Source organism: Epinephelus fuscoguttatus, linkage group LG1 (genome assembly GCF_011397635.1).
Source record: "Epinephelus fuscoguttatus linkage group LG1, E.fuscoguttatus.final_Chr_v1".
NCBI classification, from domain to species: Eukaryota; Metazoa; Chordata; class Actinopteri; order Perciformes; family Serranidae; genus Epinephelus; species Epinephelus fuscoguttatus.
In genome coordinates this window covers 9,062,278-9,086,529 of record NC_064752.1, presented here as the reverse complement: position 1 = coordinate 9,086,529, position 24,252 = coordinate 9,062,278, and the positions used below count along the sequence as shown (strand labels likewise).

General features: G+C 39.0%; 3 protein-coding genes across 4 annotated transcripts in view; 1 reads left to right on the top strand and 2 right to left on the bottom strand.

Annotated features, from left to right (window-relative positions):
- The window catches only part of c1qa (complement component 1, q subcomponent, A chain), a 7,101-nt gene extending 3,783 nt beyond the window's left edge, over positions 1–3,318 (bottom strand). Inside the window, exons 1-4 of the mRNA XM_049575074.1 lie at positions 3,227–3,318; positions 1,905–2,078; positions 1,355–1,531; positions 294–373 (exon numbers count right to left, since the gene is read on the bottom strand). Of these exons, the coding sequence (XP_049431031.1) occupies positions 294–373; positions 1,355–1,531; positions 1,905–2,067 (420 nt within the window). The 5' untranslated portion in view covers positions 2,068–2,078; positions 3,227–3,318. The remainder of the gene's footprint in view (positions 1–293; positions 374–1,354; positions 1,532–1,904; positions 2,079–3,226) is intronic.
- On the bottom strand, positions 3,227–21,133 carry LOC125887911 (nuclear factor 7, ovary-like). 2 transcript variants are annotated; one of them, XM_049575048.1, is made up of 6 exons: positions 21,107–21,133; positions 19,006–19,118; positions 9,335–9,395; positions 8,876–9,064; positions 4,631–8,270; positions 3,227–3,319 (listed from the first exon to the last, which is right to left on the bottom strand). In XM_049575048.1, the coding sequence occupies exon 5, from the start codon at positions 7,532–7,534 to the stop codon at positions 6,143–6,145; it is 1,392 nt and encodes a 463-aa protein (XP_049431005.1). In that variant the 5' UTR covers positions 7,535–8,270; positions 8,876–9,064; positions 9,335–9,395; positions 19,006–19,118; positions 21,107–21,133; the 3' UTR covers positions 3,227–3,319; positions 4,631–6,142. The 2 variants fall into 2 exon arrangements, with proteins under 2 accessions (XP_049431005.1, XP_049430997.1); XM_049575040.1 differs by having other exon boundaries at positions 3,236–3,319; positions 4,401–8,270.
- LOC125887923 (deoxyribonuclease-1-like) lies at positions 12,393–24,252 on the top strand. Its single transcript, XM_049575061.1, has 10 exons — positions 12,393–12,552; positions 17,438–17,523; positions 17,790–17,878; positions 18,339–18,425; positions 18,674–18,786; positions 19,011–19,123; positions 21,188–21,345; positions 22,240–22,336; positions 22,730–22,811; positions 23,770–24,252. The coding sequence occupies exons 2-10, from the start codon at positions 17,443–17,445 to the stop codon at positions 23,940–23,942; spliced, it is 993 nt and encodes a 330-aa protein (XP_049431018.1). The 5' UTR covers positions 12,393–12,552; positions 17,438–17,442; the 3' UTR covers positions 23,943–24,252.

Here is a 24,252-nt window from a genome sequence, read left to right as displayed (position 1 = left end):
AGATGTAGTGGAGTGAAAGTATTAGGTAGCAGGAAATGGAAATACTCAAGTAAAGTACCTCAAAATTTTCTTATGAGAAAATGTACTTAGTTATTTTCCACCACTGCTTCATTTAACCCTTTAGCAACACTGAAGCATTAAAATGTGATTTTCTTTTCTTTTACTCTGGCAGACATCAAAGACAGGTATAAAAGATGTCTTTTATTTGTAGATATTTTTGCAGATTTGAAAATATTTTGCGATGAAACAGCTGAGAGACAGACAGAGGAGGTGTGATGGACGACAGACTGAACCTGGCCGATGCGAGGATAACTGTTGTCAGTCCTCATCACTGAGAAGGCTGAATGGGCCTGCTGGGCGGAATGCTGTCCTCCTGGAGGAAGCACACACGCACGCACGCACACACACACACACACACACACACACACACAATATAATTAAGACAGGTGTGCTCAGGGTGTGGTCAGAGGTTCAACAAACTCAAATCTTTCAACCACAAGAGGTCAGTGAACAATGTATCCTCACACAGCAGTTCATATAATATCCTATGAAGTGATGCACCACTTTTATGGATGAGCGAAGACGTCTGCTGTGCCCAGAGTTATTTGGTCGTCCGCCAGAAACAACAGTTTTGGATCAGGCTCGATCAAATCTTCTTCTCAAGTATTTGACGCATCCTTGATGAGCCTTTATCGCCACTTAAAAGTGTTTGGAGTTGTTTGTGCCTTCATGGAGATATTTTGCAAAATTAAGTTCATGTGGACAGATTTTCTTTTTTTGTAACGGAGTGGAAAAATATACGATTTGAAAACTATCTGCATACACGCAGACAGGGCCTAAGTTATGGTTGTATTATATGAACGGGATACCAGAGAACACTTACTGGGCCGCAGGGGAACTGTTTTTTTTTGCAGTGATAAAACAGACCACTGTGACAATAAGAGGCAGCACTGAGTGGACAGAACATCCATGGTTGAATTTCTGCTGTATTTCTTCTTCTGTGATCCACATTACAAATTAACCTCTCCCATTTTGTACAAATCTCCTGTCGTGGAGATGGCTAGAATTTTGTTTTTCAGTTGTCACCATAACAGATTTGTTGAGAAGATTTTTGTTTCCCCAGTACAATAATGTCTGACTTTATGTGTCAATAAAGAGATTTCAGTGTATTGACACTTTATTTTTTACCACTAAATGCCGTTAGCTGACTGTTGCTGTTGTTGTTCAGTTTGTGTAGGAGCTGCAGGAGCCAGCTCTCGTGCTACTCTGTTATCTTTCCTGTCAAATACTTTTATTGTGTATGAGTTAGCATGATATACACCGTAGGATCTAGCGTCAGAGGTTGTGTCATTACCTTGGCCGATGGACGTCCCGTCGGCACCGGGGCGACCTGGCTTTCCAGGGTCACCTGACGCTCCCAGATGTCCACGGTAACCTTTAGGGCCTATGACCCCTGGAGGGCCCCGACTCCCTGTCTCCCCCTTCAGCCTCAGCAGGATGGCTGCATCCACTTGACCACTGGCCATCAACACTAGAGACAAACAGATGAATTATTGAACCTGTAATAACTGATTTTTTCTGGCCTCTGGGGCAGCAGAAACAAGCTGTGAATACAACATCAACATAAGTTGAAATGTTGAACTTGTTAGCAAACAGATGCTTATTGACTGCTGGATAGCAGCTGTGGAACACAATTATTCATATAGCTGCTTTAACTACCAAGAAAGAATCATAAAGCATCACGGTGCTCCCTGATGTTCTAAACTGTCTAAAATTTATAATGGATTCAGTTCCATTTTTCAGAAAGATAAATTTCCCTGTACTTTGCCTCAGTGTGATAACATGGAAGGACAAAGCAAATATATCTTAAGCTAAAAATTGCAGAAAACTGTCTGTCTTTTTACCTGGCTCTCCTTTCTCCCCCTTCGGTCCAGGATGCCCATCTCTGCCTGGGGCTCCTGCCTCTCCCGGCTGGCCGTCAGTTCCTCTACAGCTCACATCACATTGGCCAGTTGTCAGCATTGAGGCCACGCCCACCAGAACCACCAGTCCATAGTAACCTCCCATGGTCCAAAACACTGGATTCAAAAATTAATGATGTGAAGAAGAAGAAGAAAAAAATCATCATCAAATTATTTGTTCCTGCCAATCGATTTGAATTTGAAGATTTTTACAATGCATCCCAATGCATTCCAGTACTTGCAGACTCAGTATATTCATATGACAACTTTTAGGGCAATAGTTTTTTCCACTTCACTACAACTTCAACCCTAATATGAGGAAGCAAATTTTAAAATATAATGTAACTCCAAACAGTAAACTGAATAGATATAAGAACTGAAATAATTAAAACACTGCAGACCCTCTCTTTTTGCTGTCAGGGTGGGTCAGTTTCTAAAATCTTGACTATGCCCCTGATTCAAACATTAAAAAAAAAAACAACATTAAAAAATGTAAAATTTAACATAGATTATAAGGGTCAGTGATAAAAGGATTTCTTGCAGACAATGCAGTGTGAATGCTGACAGCTGAAATAAATTCAAAACAAAGCTGGGATTGTGAAAAAGTGAAAAGAATTAAGCCCGTGTGCATTGCACTGCAAAACAGTTGTGAGTCAATCCGCTGGCCTTAAATGTCGTGTCAGCATTTACAGTAATCACAGATAGCAATTTTCCAATTTGTAACATTAATCGGCAAAGCTTAATTCAAACATTACTTAAGTTAAAGGTAAAGTCAACAAATCTTCACTGAGATGGTTCAAGCCTCGCTGCAGCAGTTCAAGTCTTTACAAGCTGTTTTTCATAGAAATGAAATTAATGGCTGTCTGAAAGAATGAAAACCAAAGTAAAAACAGAATTATTTCTATTGTTTGTTCCACAAGAGACAATCTGAGGTCAGCTGGTTTGCAAAAAGCACATGCAGAACAAACTCATAGAATTCATTCACACACCTTAAAACAATGTAAAGAATAAAAAGTACGTTTGTTTGTATGTTTGCTCATCCTCTGCTGACCATTGATTTTTATCCTTTCAGAAAGCCATTTATTTCACTTATTTTTTCAACGAAAAACTATGTGCAGATGCTTTGCTGCAGAGTGAAAATCACTGACTGACCTTTATCCTTAAAGATATTTAATTTGTGTTGTTTTGTTGACTGGCGTTGACAGAACCACATAAACAAATACTGAACAAAAATATTGAATGATGGGAGACGTTATTTTACTCACCAGCCAAGTGGAGCGGAGAACTGGAGCTGCGATGTAAGACCAGGATTTCCTCTTTTGTTGAAAAGATTGAGACTTCTTATGAGACTGAAGAGACTTATTCCAACACACACACACACACACGCACACACACACACACACACACACACACACACACAGCAAATCAGAGAGGAAATGAAACTTGTGATCTGACAGAAAGCCTGATTGTCCAACGTTGCTGGTTTAAAATCTCGAGCCAGTTTCACTTCTGAGGTGTGAATTTAAGTGTCTTAATTTTTCCCTTACATTAGTCTAATGCAAATTAGACACCTTCATAAATAAAGTCTCACTAATCTGAAAACCTAAACCTTCCTGGGTTAAATTAATTAATTAATGCTCAGGATTTATGGTTTGTTTAACACTGTTGTGACAAAAGTTTTTAGAGCCAACATTAACCTGTGTGTAAAGATAAAGTGATGACGTTGTCACCAGTTTCTTTTGTTTGCCCAAATTAAGTATTGATTCTGACTCTGATGATGATGTCACCTGTCAAACTGATGGGTTTATTCATTGTTATACTCTTTAATGAATGTTCCCTGTAAAATGTCCACGTAAATATTGAAATCGATTTTCTGCTAGAGTGAAAAGAGCAGAGAGGTTACTCAGTCAGCTATCTCTATTTTCTAGTTTGACAAAAAACTCTTCATTCATTTAACTTCAGATGGTCACAGTCTATCTTAAGTGAGATAATTAGTTAGATCCATGTCACAATCAAAGTCTGTCTCTGTGAAACTGGCATGTTTTGACCGACTGCGTAGCTCCTACCGAATATTACTGATGATGTCAAAGCTTATAGTAACACATGGAGCCCAAAAGCAGACTTAAAGGCAGAACAAGATTTATCTGAGTTTATCAGTTGGGCTAGGTGCTGGCAGAAGGCTAAACGATCAAGGCTGAGTAGATGGAGACTGCAGATAGGCAGGTTGAAGCATAATGACAAAGGGCAGGCAGACTGAGCAGGTAGAGTGGTTTCTTCTCCTTGAATCCACCCTGAATTTGTCATTAGGGTGTGCTGACATGAGGACTAGACACTAGTGAAATCTGAACACAAGGAAGAATCATGTTAGAAAAATCTATCTGATAACACTTAGGAAAATACTCTAGCTATTAATAGTTTAGAGGAGCCAACAGTAAGTACCACTGGAGTAGACAGAACATTGTGGCGAAGAGTGGAGGTGAAGCTTGGATTCTTGTACTGAGGCTGATCAGGAGGAGATGAGCTGCAGGTGTGAAGGTCAGCCAGGTGCTTGATTGCAGTAGCCGTGCCCTCCACAGACACACATTCACATGAGGACAGGGGAGGGGGGACAGGGAAACAGTAGGAAAAGGAGAAAATGACAGACGACCTTTTAACAGAACATGCCTTACCTCCTGGGCAGCCAGAGAACGCAATAAACATGGTCTTCAAAATCTAAAGCGTGAAAACTGAAAAGTGAAGTAAACACTGACACAATGGAACATCTGACTGTGATGTTTTTCATCATCGTCATCAACAGTTGTTTATTGAGGGAAAACTGACTGAGCATTAAGCTCATTTACAGCAATGCCCTGAGTTCACATCCAGTGGGCTAGAAGGATACAAATATATAACTGCAATAAAGTGACGAAAAGCAGTGAAAGCAGCAGTGTCTAGAAGAAAAACTTAAGAATGGAGTCTGCCATAAAATACAGATACATAACAACAGCAACAACAACAGTAATATGTAGAAAATCCTGTCACATTATAGTTGATTGAATAATTGTCCTTCTATTTTCTAAAGAGATTCATGACGTAAATCTGTTCAATGCACCCAGTTTAATTGTCACTTTCTTTGTGAGCTCAACCACATGTGTTTTAAATAAAAGCTTGTCATCTAGCCAGATGCCAAGGTATTTGTAATCTGTAACACGGGTGCCAAATCACAAACTTAAATCCAATACTTTAGAAAAGTAGCAACAACAAAGATCATTCTTTTTTTTCAGATATAAGTATCAGATAACAGATATTAGCAGTATGAGAGCTCAAGAAGGAGAGAGTTTTGTTTGGTTTCAATTTTGGATGAAAACCTTTCACATCAACTTACAAAATTAATTAAAATAAACATGGGGGGGGGATAAAGGTATAAACTAACTGAAAAACAAATGCTACATAAAGTCAAATCAATAATGACATGCAGGCACATCACAGTGTGATGTTGCAACGTCTCAATGACTCCACACTGCAGGCTTTCAAGCCTATTTGAGTGAGTTTGGAGCTCCCTCCTGTGGTTGTATGATGCAATAACAGCAGACTGACACACCTTACAGTCTATTCAGCTTAAGAACTTAGCAGCTGGGGGTTTGATGCTTTGCTCAGGGGCATCTTAGCAGTGCCCAGGAGGCAAACTGGCACCTCTCCAGCTACCAGTCCATGCCCCATGATTGGTGTGGACAGAGATTTGAACTGGTGATCCTCTGGTTCCCAAACCAAGTCCCTATGGACTGAGCTACTGCCGCCCTTTTATAAGTTTTTATCCAAGTAGCAGTTTTAGGATGCACTCAGAAGTGTCTCCTGATTTTATATTTTTTATGTTATATATTACCTACAGTGGTACAAAATAATAAGCAGCTACAATTATTCAAGTACTGCGCTAAGGTACACGTTTGAGGCACTTGTACTTAAATAGTTCCGAACCTTTTGGGTTGTGACCCTTTATAAAAAAAACAAAACAAAAAACAAACTAGTTGGACTTACAGTCATCAGGTGACAGCAACACGACTTCAGTATTATTCCCAAAGGATAGTACCATAATGTTAATACACAGCGAATATAATGCATTTAAGGGAAATGACATACCTTCAAATAACCTATAATTGTTCGGTATTCTCATGTAAGAAATGATCGCTGTTCGTACCACATCTTCATCCCTGACTAAGCTGTTTTACAGAGACCTTCCATGGTAATATTTTTAGTTGGTGTTTATTCCCATTACTGACATATGGAAACACCCTCTCAGTGAAAGTGTGTGTGAAGGTGTGAATGTGTGTCTTAGTATCAGCATCTGAGAATAACAGTTGCCCTTTATCCCAGTCCACATGGACTCTGATCCTCTGGGGCTTCTTCTTAACCGAGAGAACAGCGGGATGTGATGGGGAAACTGCTGTATATTTACCATCATATGACCCTATTCGCCACAATCCAGACTTTACGCCTCCCTTCCTTTGGACAGATTCTGCTGCCACACCAACAAACCAGGCCGTATTGTCTCCAACCTCAACATCCCAGCTGTGAGTCCCTGAATTAAAGCCCTCAGAGCCCAGTACAATACAGTAACGGTCATACCTCTCTGGGTTTTCAGGAAGCTTCTGTCTTTCTCCGTGTCTCACACTGGTCAGATCTTCAGACAGGATGAGTTCTGGATGAGCAGTGTTTGGATCCAGAATCACAGGAGTGTAGGAGACCATGTCCTTCATCTTGTTCCAGATGTTGAAGGTCAGGTTGCCCAGGTGTTTGGCCTCGTCTATCAGAGCTCCTGAGACCAGCTGTGGATCATCCAGTAGGGGGCGCTGCTGGACTCTTTCCACTGCATCCTTGTAGTTCTGCAGGAATGAGACGTCTTCAGCTCTCAGCTCCTCCTCTGTGGCTCTGACTGTGTCTGAAAGAGCTGCTATCTCTCTGCTGAGAGCCTCAATCTTCTCCTTCATCATGTGACTTTTCTGTTCCTCTTCCTCCCTCAGAGCAGAGATCCTGGCCTCCTCTTCCTCTTGTAGAAACTGGTGAAGTTTCTTAAACTGCTCCTTAATCAGCCTCTCTGTGTGTCGGGCCTGGACCTTAATGTGCTCTGCTGTTTGATCACAGTTTCCTTTAACTTGTTCAAACAGCTTCAGTTTCTCTTTTAAGGTCTTCAGGGATTTCTGCAGCTCCGCTTTGTGATCCTGTGCAGCTTCATCGATGGGTCTGAATCTGTGGTTGTTGTGTGTTTTCGAATCTCTGCAGACAAGACACACTGGCTGCTGATGGTCCAGACAGAAGAGTTTGAGTTTCTCTGAGTGCAGATCGCAGAGAAACTCTAAAGCTCTCTGATCTCTCTCCAGTAAGGTGGCCTCACACAGGTTCTTTGAGGTCAAGTCACATGGCGAATCACTCAGTAAAGGCCTTTCCTTGCAAACTGGACACTCCTGTGTTGGTTTCTCTGTCCACCAGCTCTTCAGACAATCCTCACAGAAGCTGTGGCTGCATGACAGAACAACAGGATCTTTACAGATGCCACTGCAGACAGAACAGGAGAGATCATTCTCCAAATGGGAGGCCATTTTCTCCCTGAGTGAAGATGCAAAGACAGCAGGTAGAATGCTAAACAAAAAGTCAGTCAGTTATGTTTCCTCTCCTCGCTGTAAAATGTTCCCTTTGTTACTTTCCCTGATTCTCAGCAGCAGGTTGAAGTTAAAGTATTCACTGTTCAGACTGCACTGTGCTTCTCTTCCGTCAGTTATGTAGAATCATTTCATCACCTGTGTCCTGTTTCCTGTTTGTCACAGATGATTGAGATAAGGGGTGGAGCTTTATGAGACCAACAGTGTGTTGTAGTTTCAAGAGAATTTCTTTAGGGAGCAAATGATAAATTGTAACACCGCTTTGCAGGGCCGTGCCTGACCAATTTGGCATCCTAGGCAAGATATTTGCTGGCGCCCCCCGACTCACGGTTTGGTTCAAACCTCGGTTTTCAAAAACTACTGAAGAAACATTTCAAAAACTTCCTGAAAAAATGTCTGGATTTTATTAATTATTAAACAAATGTTGCATTGCAATAAACATGAACATTACTCAAGTTATGTTAACTTACAGTTCACAATAAATAAATATAGACTTGTTAATCTCTTAACAGTCTACATTCTCTAAATAATCTTATTTCTCCACTGGCAGTTTGTGTGTGGGAGGCAGATGCACTTGAGGCTGCATCACTTGGTGCTGAGGTGGATGAGGTGGCTGCAGTTACATTAGTAGGCCCAGGATTTGCAGAGGTGGGGGACAACTACTTCAGAAGCGCATCTAAAAAGAGGAGATACATATATTTGACAAACTGGGCTTTTACAATATGTTAATCAAATAGCTGTTGATTGTGAAACCATCATGGCATAACCATAATAGCACCTAACATTACAGCCTGCCTTGATCTAATGACATTTTAAACACAGCAAACAGCCAAAATATAAAAAAATGCAACTGTAACATCACAAATTGGACAAATCTGAAAATTGGAAAACATAAATATACAGTATATGAATATATGCCTGGTTGGTAAACAGTGAGTGGTTTGTGCAGCAGCACACTAAACATTAAAAGAAAAGATAGGCCAATATATTCAATTATGTTGTTTATTCATTCCATCAAACACTTTGAGTCTTTCTTTCCAACTTTCTCTAAGATGGGAGCAACATTAACTGACATTAACTCTAGCTGAATGCTTAAAGTATTCCTAAAACAAGTGGCTAGTGAAGTCGCAGTAACATTGACGTTACGTAGTAGTAGCCTAACCGCTAATCATTAGCGGCTAATGAGCTGACGTTAGCTTGCAAGTGCTTAAGTAACTGTAACTTACGTTGTGTTTCTACCATTTTAAATGAAGTGTACATCACATCACATCACATCATTACCTCGGTCTCGTTCACGTTTCTCCTCCTCTTCTTTTCTTTGTTTTTGTACTGCACCCCAGAGGGCTTCCGCCTCTTCATGACGATGGCACCCGACTGCCAGTTTGTCACTCAGGAGCATCACATTACAGAAGACGGCAGGTAGCGGGGGGAGTGGGGCGCGGTTAAGGACCGTGGTGAAATTGATGCTGCCTGCCAGAGAGGCAGAAGGATGCCAAGCAGGCAGAAATTTAAATTAGAAATATTATTTCATTATTATTTAAAGACGTATGGCTATATGTACTGTTGTTGTTTTGTAGTGTATTCTTGTCTAATTTTTTCAAATAGAATGGGGAAGAAAAAAAAACCCCCACCTCACTCCCTGGCGCCCTCTGGCATGCTGGCGCCTATAGCATTTGCCTAACCTGCCCTATGGGCGGCACAGCCCTGCCTCTTTGAGATGTCCTCATGATGTCAACATACCTTTCATGGGAAGAGCGCTAAGACATCATGACGAGTTCTGTCTTGAAGGCTGTCAGTGTCTCTGTGTAAATGGAAAAACAAACATGGAGAGAAACTATTTTTTTTGTTTTCTTTACACCATCACAAGAAACAGGTCGTGACAAGAAAACTGGAGACAAACAATATCTAAAGTAGTCTTGAGCCGGGATGGCAGGGTTTTAAAACACATTAAAAAGCACACTGAATAAATAGAAAACAATACAGTACACGAAATTGTGACAATGAGTGAAGAGTGAATCAGGAATAAAACTCCAATTTTAGGACTGTATAGTAGACAATGATGAGATAAAAGACCAAATTAAATGAGAGTATAATGGAGTGATCCTATTTTCATAGGAATGAATGGGGTGCCATCTGTAAAGCTATATCCACTTCACTTTATACATCCATGGTTTACTTCCTGTCAGTTGACTTTCTGTCATTAACAAACATCCCAACAGGAAATACAAAGAGACCTATTTCAAATGTTTATGTTGTCAAGTCTGAAACGGTCTTTCCGTATCCCGCTTATCCTGTTGGGGGACTGGAGCCTATCCCAGTTGACATTGGGCAAGAGGCAGGATACAGGTCGCCAGACTATCACAGGGCTGACACATAGATATCTTTGAATCAACATAGTGACCTTCTCATTCCTGATGTGTATGTGCTCTGAGTATAATTAAAACAGTTTTCTTAGAACTCTGAATCTGCAGCTCTTTTTGGCTCCACTTAGCTTCATAGTGAGTTTCAGTTCATTTTTTTTAGCTGCCCAGCTGCAACTTCACTGTTGTGGTTCACTCTCACCTCTCTCAGAGTTTCATTTTTGTGAGAAGCAGATATACACAGTTAGAGACTAGCTGGTGAACAGAGTGGAGCATTTAGCAGCTGAAGAAAAGGGTTTTTTTGAAAAACAAATATCTCCATTTATATATAGTTCCCTAAATCATGTTGTGTGTGTATGTGTATGTGTGCGTGTGCGTGCGTGTGTGTGTGTGTGTGTGCAAGCCAGCAGGGAATATCAGTCAAACTGGTGGTCTATTCATTTTAACAATGGCTCTTATCTGTTTACGCAAATCATCTCTTTCCCTCAGGATCCAGTAGAAGCCAAAAACTGAGCCAAAACTGAGTGACTATTGGACTAACATTCATCAGGTGGACACAAACACAAAGTCAAATGCATGACCTTTTGGCTCTGTGGCTGCTGGATGTGTAAATAAGCATATGTTTGCTAACAAGTTTGCCATATATGAAGAAACGTTATAGAGTGCCCCAGGAATGAGTCCTAAAATCCAGAAATAAGTTAGCATTTTACCACTTACGGTAAGTCAATGAGTTTTTTTGAATGGGGTTTTGGATAGCTGCCTGAAATATGGTCTGTGGTTAATACAAGCTGAAGAGACTTTGACGTTTTATTCTACAACATGAAATACGTCAGTAAATCCCTCCCTCCCTCTTGAACTTTAAAACTCTGTATTAAAAAAGGTGGTTGCCTACAAGTGGCTAAATGAGACTACACAACGTCATCACGTCAAGCCAATGCCGATAAGGGCTTTACAGTCTTGTTATGGTGGTGATGTTGGGTCATGTGACCGTAGTGTAGTCTGTTTATAGCCTAACGATAGCTTTTTACTTCTGGCAATTGCATTTACTTTCAATAAACATGACAGTTGTGTTCATCTGTGAAGATTATCGTGCTAAACAAATGTGTAAGTATCATAAACTTTTTTTTTTTGGCCATAGAGCTTATTTTCACCAATAATCCAAAACTGAGAAGAACAGAAAAATGTCATCCCAGGGGCACTATCGCTGCATCAACTTGTTTCTGCTGCTCTATGTGTGTTGATTTAATTGATCCCATGTATAGTTATTCTGTTTCCCATTGTTAACTGTGACCATTTTAATAGACTTTGCATTGGCATTATTTTTGTGTTGCCACCACCTCATAATACGCTGATAAAAGATCGGATCCATTTCATTTATTTGTGTGGGACTGTGTTGACTCACCATTTACCATTAAACACACCTGTCCAGCAGACATCTACAAAGGCAATAGTGGGATGTAACTAAGTGCATTTACTCAAGTACTGTGCCTTATTACAAATTCAAGGTAATTGCACTTTACTCTAACTTCCTATTTCTACTCCACTACCCTTGTCTAAGGTTTAGTTACTTTACAGGTGACAGTTTCTCGTCTCCCTCTGCACAGTGACAAACATGTATCTCCAGATGTGTTGTTGAATGTCTGTGATAAGCTGAAGGATGAAGTGTTCCTTTATGTGTTGACAAAGTAATCCTACGTCTTAAGCTTAATAAACCCTCTAAAGACTCTCTTGGATCAGCTGAAAAATGCATCGTCATGAAGTTAAAAACATGGCTGTTTTTCTGACACCGCTTTGTTGAATGAGTGTTAGCTGTTTTATTTACCACTCTTGTTTGATTCTGTCTCCGGCTTTATTTTCTTTTTAGATTCAGACTTTGCTGACGACAACAACTGTCTTTCCGTGTTAAAATCAGGACTGACACAATTTCATCAGCTATGTTTAGTTATGTGAATGTATGGCTCCTTCACGTGCCCACTTTGGTATCCGTCTACTTCCAGTACAAACTGGGAAGGCTGCTGTAAACTGTTCAACTGAACTGCAGCCTTCTATTACAGGAAAAGCAAATTCAATGTCAAACAGGCCTAATGTGTTAGGGTGTTTAAGGAAGGGTAAAGCATTTCCTGTGGGTATGTCATGTGTCTCTGCACTGTGGGTTTATATCGTCTGATCTCTGTGTAGTTGCTGTTGAGCAACAAAGATCAGACAAACATCTTCTCTCACACACATAAACACATACTAATGCTGCTGTTAATGATCTCATTTTGTTTTCAGAACATAAAGACCAGATGAAATTCTCACAAACATACTTAAAAAGAAATAACAGGAAAACATTATAAAGGGCGGGATACTTGTTTGTTTGTCCTCCTTCTCTGTATTAGTCCAGCCCCTGCTATTGGCTGGCTTCTGACCAATCACATTGTCTGTGGTCCCACTGTACTATGCTTTGCCCCTGGCAGTGACTACAGACGCAGGAGTTTTTATTGTGAAGTCCACAAGGTTCCCCTCGTCTTTCTTCACTTCAGTTTTAATCCTTACTGGGAATAAAGCAACCTAATCTAAAGGTCCTGACAGCAGCAGCAGATTCGCCTCGCCCTTCAGGTGAGAAACAACTCGTCGTTTTGCTTTTCTGTTCTGCTTTTCCTCATGCTGAGCTGAATACCTGAGAGGCTCTGGGTGTCTTTAGACAATGAAAAACATCTGTAGGCCCTAAAAAAACAGGTGGAAAAACTCAGCACTCAGTAAAGTTCAGATGTGAGGTACTTTTTTTTCTCTACACTTTGTAAGGTTTCTGTTGGACAAAGTCTTCAATTATTAATTTAAAATACTAAAACAGAAAAAGAAAAATTGACAATGTGAAAGTAAAGTTTGACTCAGGTAAAAATAAACAACCATTAGCGGTAAAACTTATATATGAAAAGTTTGCACTCGTGAAAAAGGCTCTCTGTCGGAGTCTGTTCAGACGTCACACACTACTTTATTTGTTGATATTTTTTCCGTGTATAGTGAGAGCAGCCAGGACGTCACTAGCAAGTAGAGACGAACTGCTGTCACCGTCTTAAGGTTTCCCAAGAGGTAAAACTTGTCAGGGCAAACACTGATATCTGATCCCAGTGTTTACAGAACAGTCATTGTGTATTCTAAGGAATCCCGTGTCTACTCTGTGTGTGTTATCAGCTGTGGTATCTACTATCACTTGGCTGAATAGCACCACAAATACAGACTGGTTGGACAACCTCCCCAACACATGTAAACACACTGCTTTAAGGTGGTTAGTTGTTTTACAAATCACCTGTCAAACCACAGTGGGCAGTTAACATAACAATTATCCTCATGTTTCTCTATGTGAACAGCCACATACTGAAAACAACAATCGAAAACCTTTAAAATCTCTAGTTACCCAGAGCCCAAAGTGGCATCTTTAAGTTGCTTGTTGTGTCCGACCAGCTGGTCAAAACCAGCTAATTAAAGGAGGCTGGAACCAGATCATATTTGATAATGACCTAAATGACGAACTTTACTCTTCTGTACGTCAATACTGCTCTGTAGATGTTTCTCTTATTTTATCAGGCTTCTGTTTATTTTCCAAATTCTTAGTAGATCTGAAGAAATGTGATTTGTCTTAGACATTTAAGAAAACATGGGGGACACAGCCACACGTGTACAATCAAACTACAATGAACATACAGCATCAACCCCAGATCCATCCTCCCCAAGAGAACTGCATGATGTCGTACACCCAAGTGCTGCACAAGATGCTCTGCTTAAAGTAATTGCACAAAAGTCCTGTACAAAATAATTGCACACATGCCCTACACGCAGTAGCTGCACAGATGCGCTGCACAAGGTTATCATAAATCTAGGCAGCTTATTACTGCACGTCTTTATAATCTTCTGTAGTCATAATAAAGAATAACGCAGCCTGTGATTTACAGTGTAATTTCATCCTATGAATTGGGTACCAGTAAAATATTTACCGGTTCTCACTGTTACCTAAACGTAGTTTCAGTGGAAGAAAATTTTGAGGAACAACTGGAGATTTCAGAAGAAAAGGGAAGTACTGAGAAACTCTGCTGAATTTATTAAGTAATGGTGTAATGTATTACTCAGCTGTAATATGCTACCAAACGTGTGGGGACACAGTAAGGTAATGAAAGAGGCTTTGGGTAAAGCTGTCTTAACCCAGAAAGAGATGTTATTGAAGAACATGTTTTATTTATTTATTTACTTAATTCAACCCATATTTAACCTGGTAAGTCCCGTTGAGATCAACAATCTCTTTTACAAGAGAGACCTGGTCAAGACAGCAGCACACAGTTAGTTACAGCAAAACAACCCCACAACAAAAAACAGAAAAGATAAACAGAAACATATAGAACACCTACGCACAATGACAAGATCCAACTGACTCATTCAACCATGTACTTATGAGAGGTTTAAAATCACACAAAGAGGCCAATTCACATAGCTTCCTTTCCCAGCTCAGTCACTAGAAACAGACAACAAAAAAGTCTTGAGATCTCAGACTATAGCTACAGTCAGACCTCTGTTCAGTCAATGTACAAATTAATCAAAATACTTGGGTTACTTTTGAAAAAAGAAGACAAGGTACTGGGCGGCACGGTGATGTGGTGGTTAGCACTCTCGCCTCACAGCAAGAGGGTTGCCGGTTCGATCCCGGGCATGGGAGCCCTTCTGTGTGAAGTTTGCATGTTCTCCCCGTGTCAGCGTGGGTTCTCTCCGGGCACTCCGGCTTCCTCCCACAGTCCAAAGACATGCAGATTGGGGACTAGGTTAATTGGTGACTCTAAATTGTCCGTAGGTGTGAATGTGAGCGTGAATGGTTGTTTGTCTCTATGTGTCAACCCTGCGATAGTCTGGTGACCTGTCCAGGGTGTACCCTGCCTCTTGCCCGATGTCAGCTGGGATAGGCTCCAGCCCCCCCGCGACCCTCAAGAGGATGAAGCGGTTAGGAGATGAAGGAATGAATGAAGACAAGGTACTCACTAAAGCCCTTTCTCTACTGCATGAGAAACCAGCCAACACCCACTAGCATCTGGCTTTTTAATGAAGTGGGAAAGGTTACAATCAGCATTCACACTCAGGGCAAATGATTCTGCAGTAGTTGAAGGTATTTATCAGCTCCAGCTTTTATCGCCATTGATGGAAACACAACACCCGCATGAACATGTTTTTAATTTTTTTTTTTTTTTTTTAATAAATGTTAGCTTTACCAGTGAGATCCATTGATGCACCACCACAAAATACCGTCCGTCTTTGCTCAAGCAGCACTCAAACATAATTCCAAATGAGTCTGCACCAATTTTGAAAGAGTGACTGAATAAGTAAGAGATATATAACAAAAAAGTAACCACCGTCAAGTTTTCAAGGCTTTCTACTGTTCACCAATCTGTTTTCCGGCCTGTCCATGACACTGAACCCACTGAAAAAACATACGGACACACACCAGCAGATGCTGCAGAGGCACGTACAAAACTCCTGTCTACAGGCGATGGAAATGTAGTCTATAGCCTAATTTTAGCCGGTTTACCAGTGTTTTAAAAACGTGCTAATTTGGGTGGAAACAGGATATAATGTTAGGATACAGCAACACATACTGTAGTTTTGTAGTAGGAAGCTAAAAACATTTCATTTCAGTTACTTCCTTGTTCCCCATGATCTTATTTTCCTCCACTGTATTAGATTTAACATGGAAACAGACAATTTTTTCTCAAAATTATGACTCAATTCTCATAATTACAGCTCTTGTCTCAAAATATTATTATTGTAAATAAACAAATATTGTATTTCTCAGAATATTCAAAACACTATTTTTTCTCCTAAATATGAATGATTACAAATACACTGTTTTCAGTTGGACATTGTGTGGATTATCACTGGTTGTGACATACATAAACTTAATAACTCAAGTAAAAGTAGCAAAACTAGAGTGTAAAAATACTTCATTAATACTCCACTAAAAGTATATAAGTCTTAATATAAGCTAAAGGTTGGAAGTAATCAGAAAATGAGCTGGAGCGACTGCAACAGGCTGCACAAGCGTTACAAAATTTAAAAAATATTGCCCGATTTCAATGAGCACAATTTTTTTTATGTTCAAGACGTGTTATCAGCAGCAATATGTATACATTAAGTACCAAAAGCTGTCCTTTGCAGAATGGCCTCTTGTACGATGTTATTTTATTCTGTAAATTAAATTATTGTAATATTATTAAAGATATGTCAATGTATAAGCAGCATTTTAAAGTTCTAGCTGGTGAATGTGGGGTCATTAAAATAATTTATGTAGTGTCATAATGTTTAATTTGTAACAACGCATCAAATTTTAGAAGCTCGTCATTTCTTTCATTATTTAACTTTAAATTGAGTCACTAGCTGCTCCAGAGAACTGCAGCATGATAAGAAATAATATCCAGTAGAGGAGGTGTTTGACTTTGAGACGGCACATTCTTTACGGTCCTTACAGGCATGTTTATTGACTGACTGGTCTTATATTTGTACTGTATCTGTTTGCTTTTTCCGCAGCAGAGACTTTCCATTACAGCTGAAAGATAAATAATGGGATAGGAGACACTCAGGACTAGTTCTAACAGGTCTAGTCACCGTGTCTTTATGTTGCATGCTCACAAACCCTCTTGTCAGCCAACCCCCACCCATCTGTCAGTTTGGAGTCACCTGCTTTACATAAACTCAGGACACGCACTGTATGAATTTAGCTTTCAGCACCAATCTGTCTATCCTGTAGTTGTCATCAGATGTTTATGTTGTAGCACTAAAGTTGTTTTATATGCTGCTGACATGGACTTTTCATCGCGGCAGGAATACACAAAAAAAAAGGGAGTGAGGGGGACCTATCTGGCAGGAATCACATTATGAGTGTGCATAAAGACGCTAAACTATAAGAATGACTATGTGGAGTGTTTGTGCGCTGTCTGTGGTGCTGAAGACCATTTCAACAATAAACAATGTGTCAAAGCACCTGTATACATTTCACTTACTGTTTTAGTGTTTTTTTCCCCATGAAATATCTGTTAATTTTTTTTTACTTCTCTAAAGAAATGAAAGTATAACACACACGTTAATAAACTAAATAAATAATACTTTGACCTGCTGTATAAAGTCAGAGTCAATAACACATATCGCCAGGTATTTTATCTTTATAGTGTGTGACCGAAACCACAAATACATTTTTCACTTGTTTATAGCTTGTATTTTGTAGCCTGTTACACAGGCCTCAGGTGAGTAAAAGGGATGTCTGATTTTATGAGATATGTCTGCTGTTAACACATAGTTGTCGACAGACAGACAGACACACACACACACACACACACACACACACATAATAGCTTGGTGCAGATACAGTAATACCACACATGCCTGTACTTGTTGCGCCACAAATAGACTTCTTAACATGCCAATAATGTTTCCCTTCTCTTTCTATTTGTCTTTTTTGTTCTCTCTCCAGCCACCATGAAAATAGCATCTTTTAACATCCAGAAGTTTGGGATAAACAAAGTGTCAAACCCAGATGTCCTCAGTATCCTGGTTAAGGTAACAATGATCAGTGTGAAAGCACACACAGTGTTGCTGAAGCCATTTCATTTCATTCAAACTTGAGTTATGAATGAAATGAAATGAAATGAAATGAGTGAATGTATCAGAAATGCATCACAAATCTGCCCATTAACATTAGCTTTGAGAAATGTACAGTGGGATGTGTTAACTGATCAGGACCTAGACTTCTTACTTATACTTACTAAGGCAGAAACTGAGAGTTTAAAAACAAAACCTCCTTCCTCATTCCCTCTCTCCCCCAGGTCGTGTCTAGATATGACATCACTTTGATCCTGGAGGTGGTGGACATCAGTGGAGAGTCTGTAAAAACCTTCCTAGATGCACTCAACAAGTGAGTACAGGCTTTAGCTCTTGGTTTTTTTCTTTTAAAAAATTATTATTGGCACGTTAAGCTCACAATGGCAATGCCTAACCATGCTCACCATCTACAGCTGAGGCTGATGGGACTTATTTGAACATAAATCAAAGTATTGGACATATTAAATTCTTTACCTGATGACATTAGATTTAATTAAATGGGTCACCATAAATGTCTCAGTTAAATTTAATGGCAAATTATCCAATAGTTGTTGAGACGAGAGGAAAAATTAACAGTCAAGGGGAGTCACCAATGCAAAATAAATATGTGTGTGTTAAAAATGGTATGTTAGTTTTGAATTTGAATTTCTTTCAACATATGTTATGGCACCAGCAGGTACAGAGTACACACAGTGTTGAAATATGTTTGATCTGACTTTGAAGCTCTGTAAGTGGAAATTCAATGAACATTTACATTATATCTGTCTGTCTAGAGCCAACAGTAAACATCACTACACCCTGAAGATCAGCAGTCGTCTGGGCCGAACGCGCTACAAGGAGCAGTTCATGTTCCTGTACAGGTGAGTTTTCACCTGCAGCAGATTCTTGTTGATTCCCCATAAAAAATGACAAACTGTGATGAGTTATGAGGGGAGCTGTAGATCTTGTTAATCATTTTTTGAAAGAACCAGACCCTCAGACATCTCTGATCACTGGAAAACTACTGAGCTAATCATTGAAGCTACATATTAATAATGCATTGATTTACATGTGTGTGTGTGTGTGTGTGTGTGTGTGTGTGTTTGTGTGTGTGTGTGTGTGTGTGTAGGGATGACTTGGTTGACCTGGTAGGCTCCTATCAGTTTGATGACCAGGTGACTGAGGGAGGAGATGTTTTTGCTAGAGACCCCTACATCCTGCGATTCAGATGCCTCAATACAGGTAGAGGACGTCTGCCTTGCACACAGAGGAGCACTAGGAGTGTTTTTAAAGAAGAGACAATATCTTCAAAAACATAAAAACTTAAGGATATGCAACAACACTTTTCACCTCTTTAGATTATGGGCTTAGGCTTAGGTTTAACTCTGGGCGTAATAAATGTAATAGCAATGTTTACAGGAGGCAATGACTGTGTGTGTGTGTGTGTGTGTGTGTGCCCACCACAGTACTGAAGGACCTGGTGATGATCCCAGTTCACACCAAACCAGATGACTCGGAAAAGGAGCTGGATGAGCTCTACGATGTCTTCCAGCACGTCAAGAAGAAGTGGAGGACTGATGTAAGGACATAACAAAATTAGTATGCTGACTATTGTAATGCAATTACAGGTACTGTGTTAACAATATTACACTGATTTAGTACAGTCATGCCCAAATAGGGGTGCCTGTATCCCAATGGATGGAGTAGCTAAACCACAAAAAAAGAAAAGAAAAAAAAAAACCCATACAATTTGATTTAGAATATATAGGCTACTGTAACATTATTCAAATAGTAATGTATAAACAGTTAAAACTGTTATCTAAAAGAAATAGATGAATTATTTAAATGTTTCTGTTAACGTCATGGATAAACACTTACAGTAGTTCACTAAAAGTAATGGATAGCCTGAATACCTGAAGTAGTTATGGATGGATAAACAGAATTTGTTAGTTAAAGTAGGCTAATGGATAAACAGTTTAAATAGTAAGTTAAAAGTATCGATAAACAGTAGAAATAGATAAAAGTAGTGGATAAACAGGTGAAACCCTGAGCTCAAAGTAATGGATTTAGTTGAAATAGTAAGCGTTTAAATAGTTAGCTAAAAGTATTGGATAAACAGTTAAAACTGCTTGATAAAGGTAACGTTAACAGATTAACAGTTGAAATTGCTTGATAAAAGTAAAGTAAATGGATAAACATTTAAAATAGTTAAAAGCAATACATAAACAAATTCTTAGCTAAAATTAGGTCTAATGGATAATCAGTTGAAATTGTTAGCTATATGTTATGGAAAATGGTTGAGAAAGTTAGCTAAAAGTAATAACAGCTAAAGTGATGGCTAAATAGTTAGCTAAAAGTTATGAATAATAGCTGAAATACTTAGCTAGGACGTAGACTAAATTGTGAGTGAAAAGTAATCGATAAATACTTAAAAAGTTTGTAGTAAAAAACTAACAGTTGAAATCATTAGCTAAAAGTACGGCACAAAGGAAAGTTAGCTGTAAGTATTGTATTAACGATTTAAATTGTTAGCTAAAAGTAGCCCTAATACATAAAAATTTAGAAAAAATAAAATAAAAATTAAGAAATTGTGAGCTAAAAGTGCTGGCTTAATAGTTAAAAGAGTTGGCTAAAGGTAATGGATAAACAGTTGAAGTTGTTAGCTGAAGGTAACGGTAACAGATAACTTACACAGTCGACATAGTTAGCTAAAAGTAATGGATACACAGCTGATGTCGTTAGTTAAAAGTAACGGATACACAGTTAAAGTTGTTAGCTAAAAGTAACAAATACACAGTTGACGTCGTTAGCTAAAGGTAATGGATAACGTTACACTGTTGACGTCGTTAGTTAAAAGTAACGCATACACCGTTAAAATCGTTAGCTAAAAGTAAGGGATACACAGTTAACGTCGTTAGCTAGTTCGCTAAAAGTAACGTTAATAGCTCAACAGTTGAAGTCGTAAACTACAGGTAATGGATAAACAGTTGAGGTCGTTAGCTAAAGGTAACAAATAACTTACACAGTTGACATCGTTAGCTAAAAGTAAGGGATACACAGTTGACATCGTTAGCTAAAAGTACGTTAACGAATACAGTTGACGTCGTTAGCTAACAGTAACTGATACAGTTGGCCTCGTTAGCCAAAATTAACGGATACACAGTTGACGCTGCCAGCTAAAAATCACTGCTAACGTTACACAGTTAACGTCGTTAGCTAAAAGTAACGGATACACTGTTGACGTCGTTAGCGAAAAGTTACGGATACAGTCGAAGCCGTTAACTAAAAGTAATGGATACGCAGTCAAACTCGTTAGCTAAAAGTAACGGATATATAGTCAAAGTCGTTAGCTGATAGTAGGGGTTATACTGTCAGTTAACGTAGGTAAGTTAAGTTAACGTTACTTAATACAAAAGACCAAGTGGATAAATGGCTGAATTAGTTAAAAGTAATGGCGGTATGGTTGAAAAAAGTCATCAAAAGAACAATCCAACATTCTGAGAAATTCTGGAAAAATACAGTGTTTGTATGTGTCAGATGAAAAGAGCATGGCCCGGTTTACCTGTTTGGGGCACAGATTTAAGTGGACACACTGGGCTGCTGTTGACACCTGTGTTGATGGTTTTCCACCTCTGTGCTGCAGAACGTAATGATCCTGGGTGACTTCAATGCAGATGGCTTGTACGTCTCCAAGAAGGAGATGAAGGGCATCCGTATCCGCAGTGACACAAACTTCCACTGGTTGATTGGAGATGATGTTGACACCACTGCAAGCACCCGAAACAACCACACATACGACAGGTAACACATGCAACAGGTAACATGCACAAACTCCAGTGGAAATAAAATACAATAAACTGCATGTTTGAAAATGTCATTATAAAAGTACTTCATTTGTTTTAACTGTACCAGCTACAACACAAATGCTGGATACCACTTTATAAGGCATATTTTATAAGGGTTTCATTAATTGTGATGAATGGTTGTATTATGATTTCTTAAATAATTTAATAATACTCATAGGCCATCTTAAGCAAGCTTTTTGGTTGCTAGCTTATAAAAAAAATCATTTGGCTGATGTGTCCTGCTTTCTAAGAAGCCTTTCACGATTAATACTTTGATAAATAATTACATTTTTGCTTGAAATACTTGAAATGCTTTTATTGTTTTAAGGAATATATATTTATTAAAGGCTTTTATTTGATGTTTTTACTTAAATACAGGATAGATCTCTTAACTAATGACAGGTGCACACCCACCTACTTCCCAAATAAACTGCAGATAATCAACCAGCAGAATTTGAGCTTTTACTTTGAGATAAAGGAGTAAGGCAATAGTTGGACATTTTGGGATGTACACTTATTTGCTTTCTGGTGGAGAGTTAGATGAGAGGATGGATACCACTTGAAAGGTTGAGAGTGGTATCAGTCTTCTTATCTCACTAAGAATATTAGTGTTTTCCCAAAAACATCAATGTATTCCTTTAAGTTGCCTGAAATAAGGAGAAACAGCTTAATCAAGGTTCATTTGGCTTTGCCTCATTTGTTTGCATTTTTTATATTTTACGTATTTATACACTGAACTTTTTGTTGTTTTTATAATGACTGCTGCAGAGTACAGTAAAGTGAAGTGTAACATCTCAAGAGACCAATTTACATACTATGAGTGAAATATATGCTGTATGTCTCTGTTCAGGATAGTGGTTTACGGAGATGACATGCTCCAGGCCATCGTTCCAAACTCAGCCAAACCTTTCAACTTCCAGAAGGCATACAGACTCAGTGAGGAGCAGGTCTGATGTTGTTTCCTTGCTTTACTTTTACAAAGGCTGAAATTATTTTTCGTGCTGTTGTTTAGAGTCTGAGTCTTTAAGTGTGAACTCAGTTTGGCATCACATAATATAATAGTTATAAAACCACAGAATTCAAACACATTTTTTCTACTCATCATATCAGACAAGATAACATCTTCTGTGTGAGTGGAAATTTTGGTGCGCACATATTAGGCCACCCTTTACACAGTGTACATGTACTGTATGTAATGATCCTGTGGGGAGCAGGAAAATGGAACTCTTATTACTCCTGCTTTAAATTTGGCTAACACAACTTTGTTTCACATTCACCCAAAATAATGTAATAGCTCTAAACTGACATTGTCAATCAATAAATAACTGTTCATTTTTCAGGCTCTGAAAGTGAGCGACCATTATCCTGTGGAGGTCCAGCTGAAGACGACAAATAACACACATGAGGCACATGAGGAGGATGGTAACCAGCACAATTATTCTTGTATATTTATTATTATGTACTACTACTACTATTATTGTGAAAAATAAGTACAAAATTAATCTTTAGTAAATTATAGAGGTTTTTTTTGTCTTATGTGAAAAAAATTAGCGATACTATCTGGCTAATTTTTAGTTTTGCCCCCACCTCACGGGCCCTAGTGCAGCCTCACTGCCTGCACCGTCTATATTTATGCCTCCTGGCTAATACACTTTTTGAAGAAACTACAAAACCACTGTTTTTCTCTTTTAGACAAATATTTAAAAGCATTTTCAAACTTAATCTCTCCAGAGACAACTGGACATCATGATGTTCAGTTTGACCTTTATGGGAAGCATATTTCATCATTACCAGATAAAGATATCATAATAATTGGATAAAGATATTGTAGCTAAGATATATAAAGTCATAGTTATAAGCTAAGGCCTCAAAGCTCTGCCCCTTTAACTCAAATTCAGAGTTTCTGGTACTGGTCTTTTTTGTCACTGTGGATGAGCTGAGAAGTAAAAATGGCTATTCACCATTTAACAACTTCCTGGAGCCTTAGCTGGTTTCCTGACAATCATTCCTGCCCAAGAGCCACATAGGCACATAACACCTTTGAAAATGAAAATGGTCATTTTTACACTTTGATTTATTTTTTGTGAAGTTTAAACAAACAAGATAGGGTAATTTATGAATTTAAAAATTGCTAGTAGGTGGATTTAGTTTCTGTTTGACAGAGCCAGGCTAACTGCTTCCCTGTTCCAGTCCTAATGCTAAGCTAACTTGCTGCTGTCCTCAGCTTTATATTTTACCAATAGATAAGAGAGTGATACTGATCTTCATATTTCTCTATCAGAGAGTAAACAATTTCCAAAAATGTCAAACTACTCCTTTAAAGATGAGATGTGTTGATGTGGCCACAGTGCTAAGTGGATTATGTGGTTTTTCTCTTCAGGACAGACCGAGCAGCCACTTCAGTCGTTACTGTCACGGCTCGTGGTTGTGGATGAGGATCTGATGGAGCTGAAGAGAGGAAACCTGATGCTGGAGAGGGAGAAGCTCAACCTGGAGATCCAGATCCTTCGGATGAAAGTGGCCAGCATGAACAGCAGCAGAAATGAAGTTTAAATTCAGGAAGCCCAATCCGTCCAAAACTCCCAATAGAACATTAAAATCCGACCTTAACCCATTACATACAGAACCACAATGAGTGGTCAACTTGACTGTCAGACCAGACACTAGCTATTCACCTGACTGCGTTTGTTCTGGGTTCACACCACTGATATCTCAGGCTTCATCCTGGATTGCTGCTCCCTCGCCAATATGAACTGACAGAGATTAACTCTTTTCATGTTAGTGTTTTGGCTTTTGACTGAATCAAAGTATCAAGTTGTCTGTCTTTCAGAAATAAATTATAACTGGATCATGCATCGCACAA

What these genes read in the sequence shown, in the direction of transcription:
- LOC125887911 (XM_049575048.1), bottom strand. Translation starts at nt 7,534, where the DNA reads ATGGCCTCCCATTTGGAGAATGATCTCTCCTGTTCTGTCTGCAGTGGC.
- LOC125887923 (XM_049575061.1), top strand. Translation starts at nt 17,443, where the DNA reads ATGAAAATAGCATCTTTTAACATCCAGAAGTTTGGGATAAACAAAGTG. An exon ending in TCCTCAGTATCCTGGTTAAG is followed by an intron (nt 17,524 to 17,789) that starts GTAACAATGATC and finishes TCTCTCCCCCAG; the next exon opens with GTCGTGTCTAGATATGACAT. An exon ending in ACAGACTCAGTGAGGAGCAG is followed by an intron (nt 22,337 to 22,729) that starts GTCTGATGTTGT and finishes TTCATTTTTCAG; the next exon opens with GCTCTGAAAGTGAGCGACCA.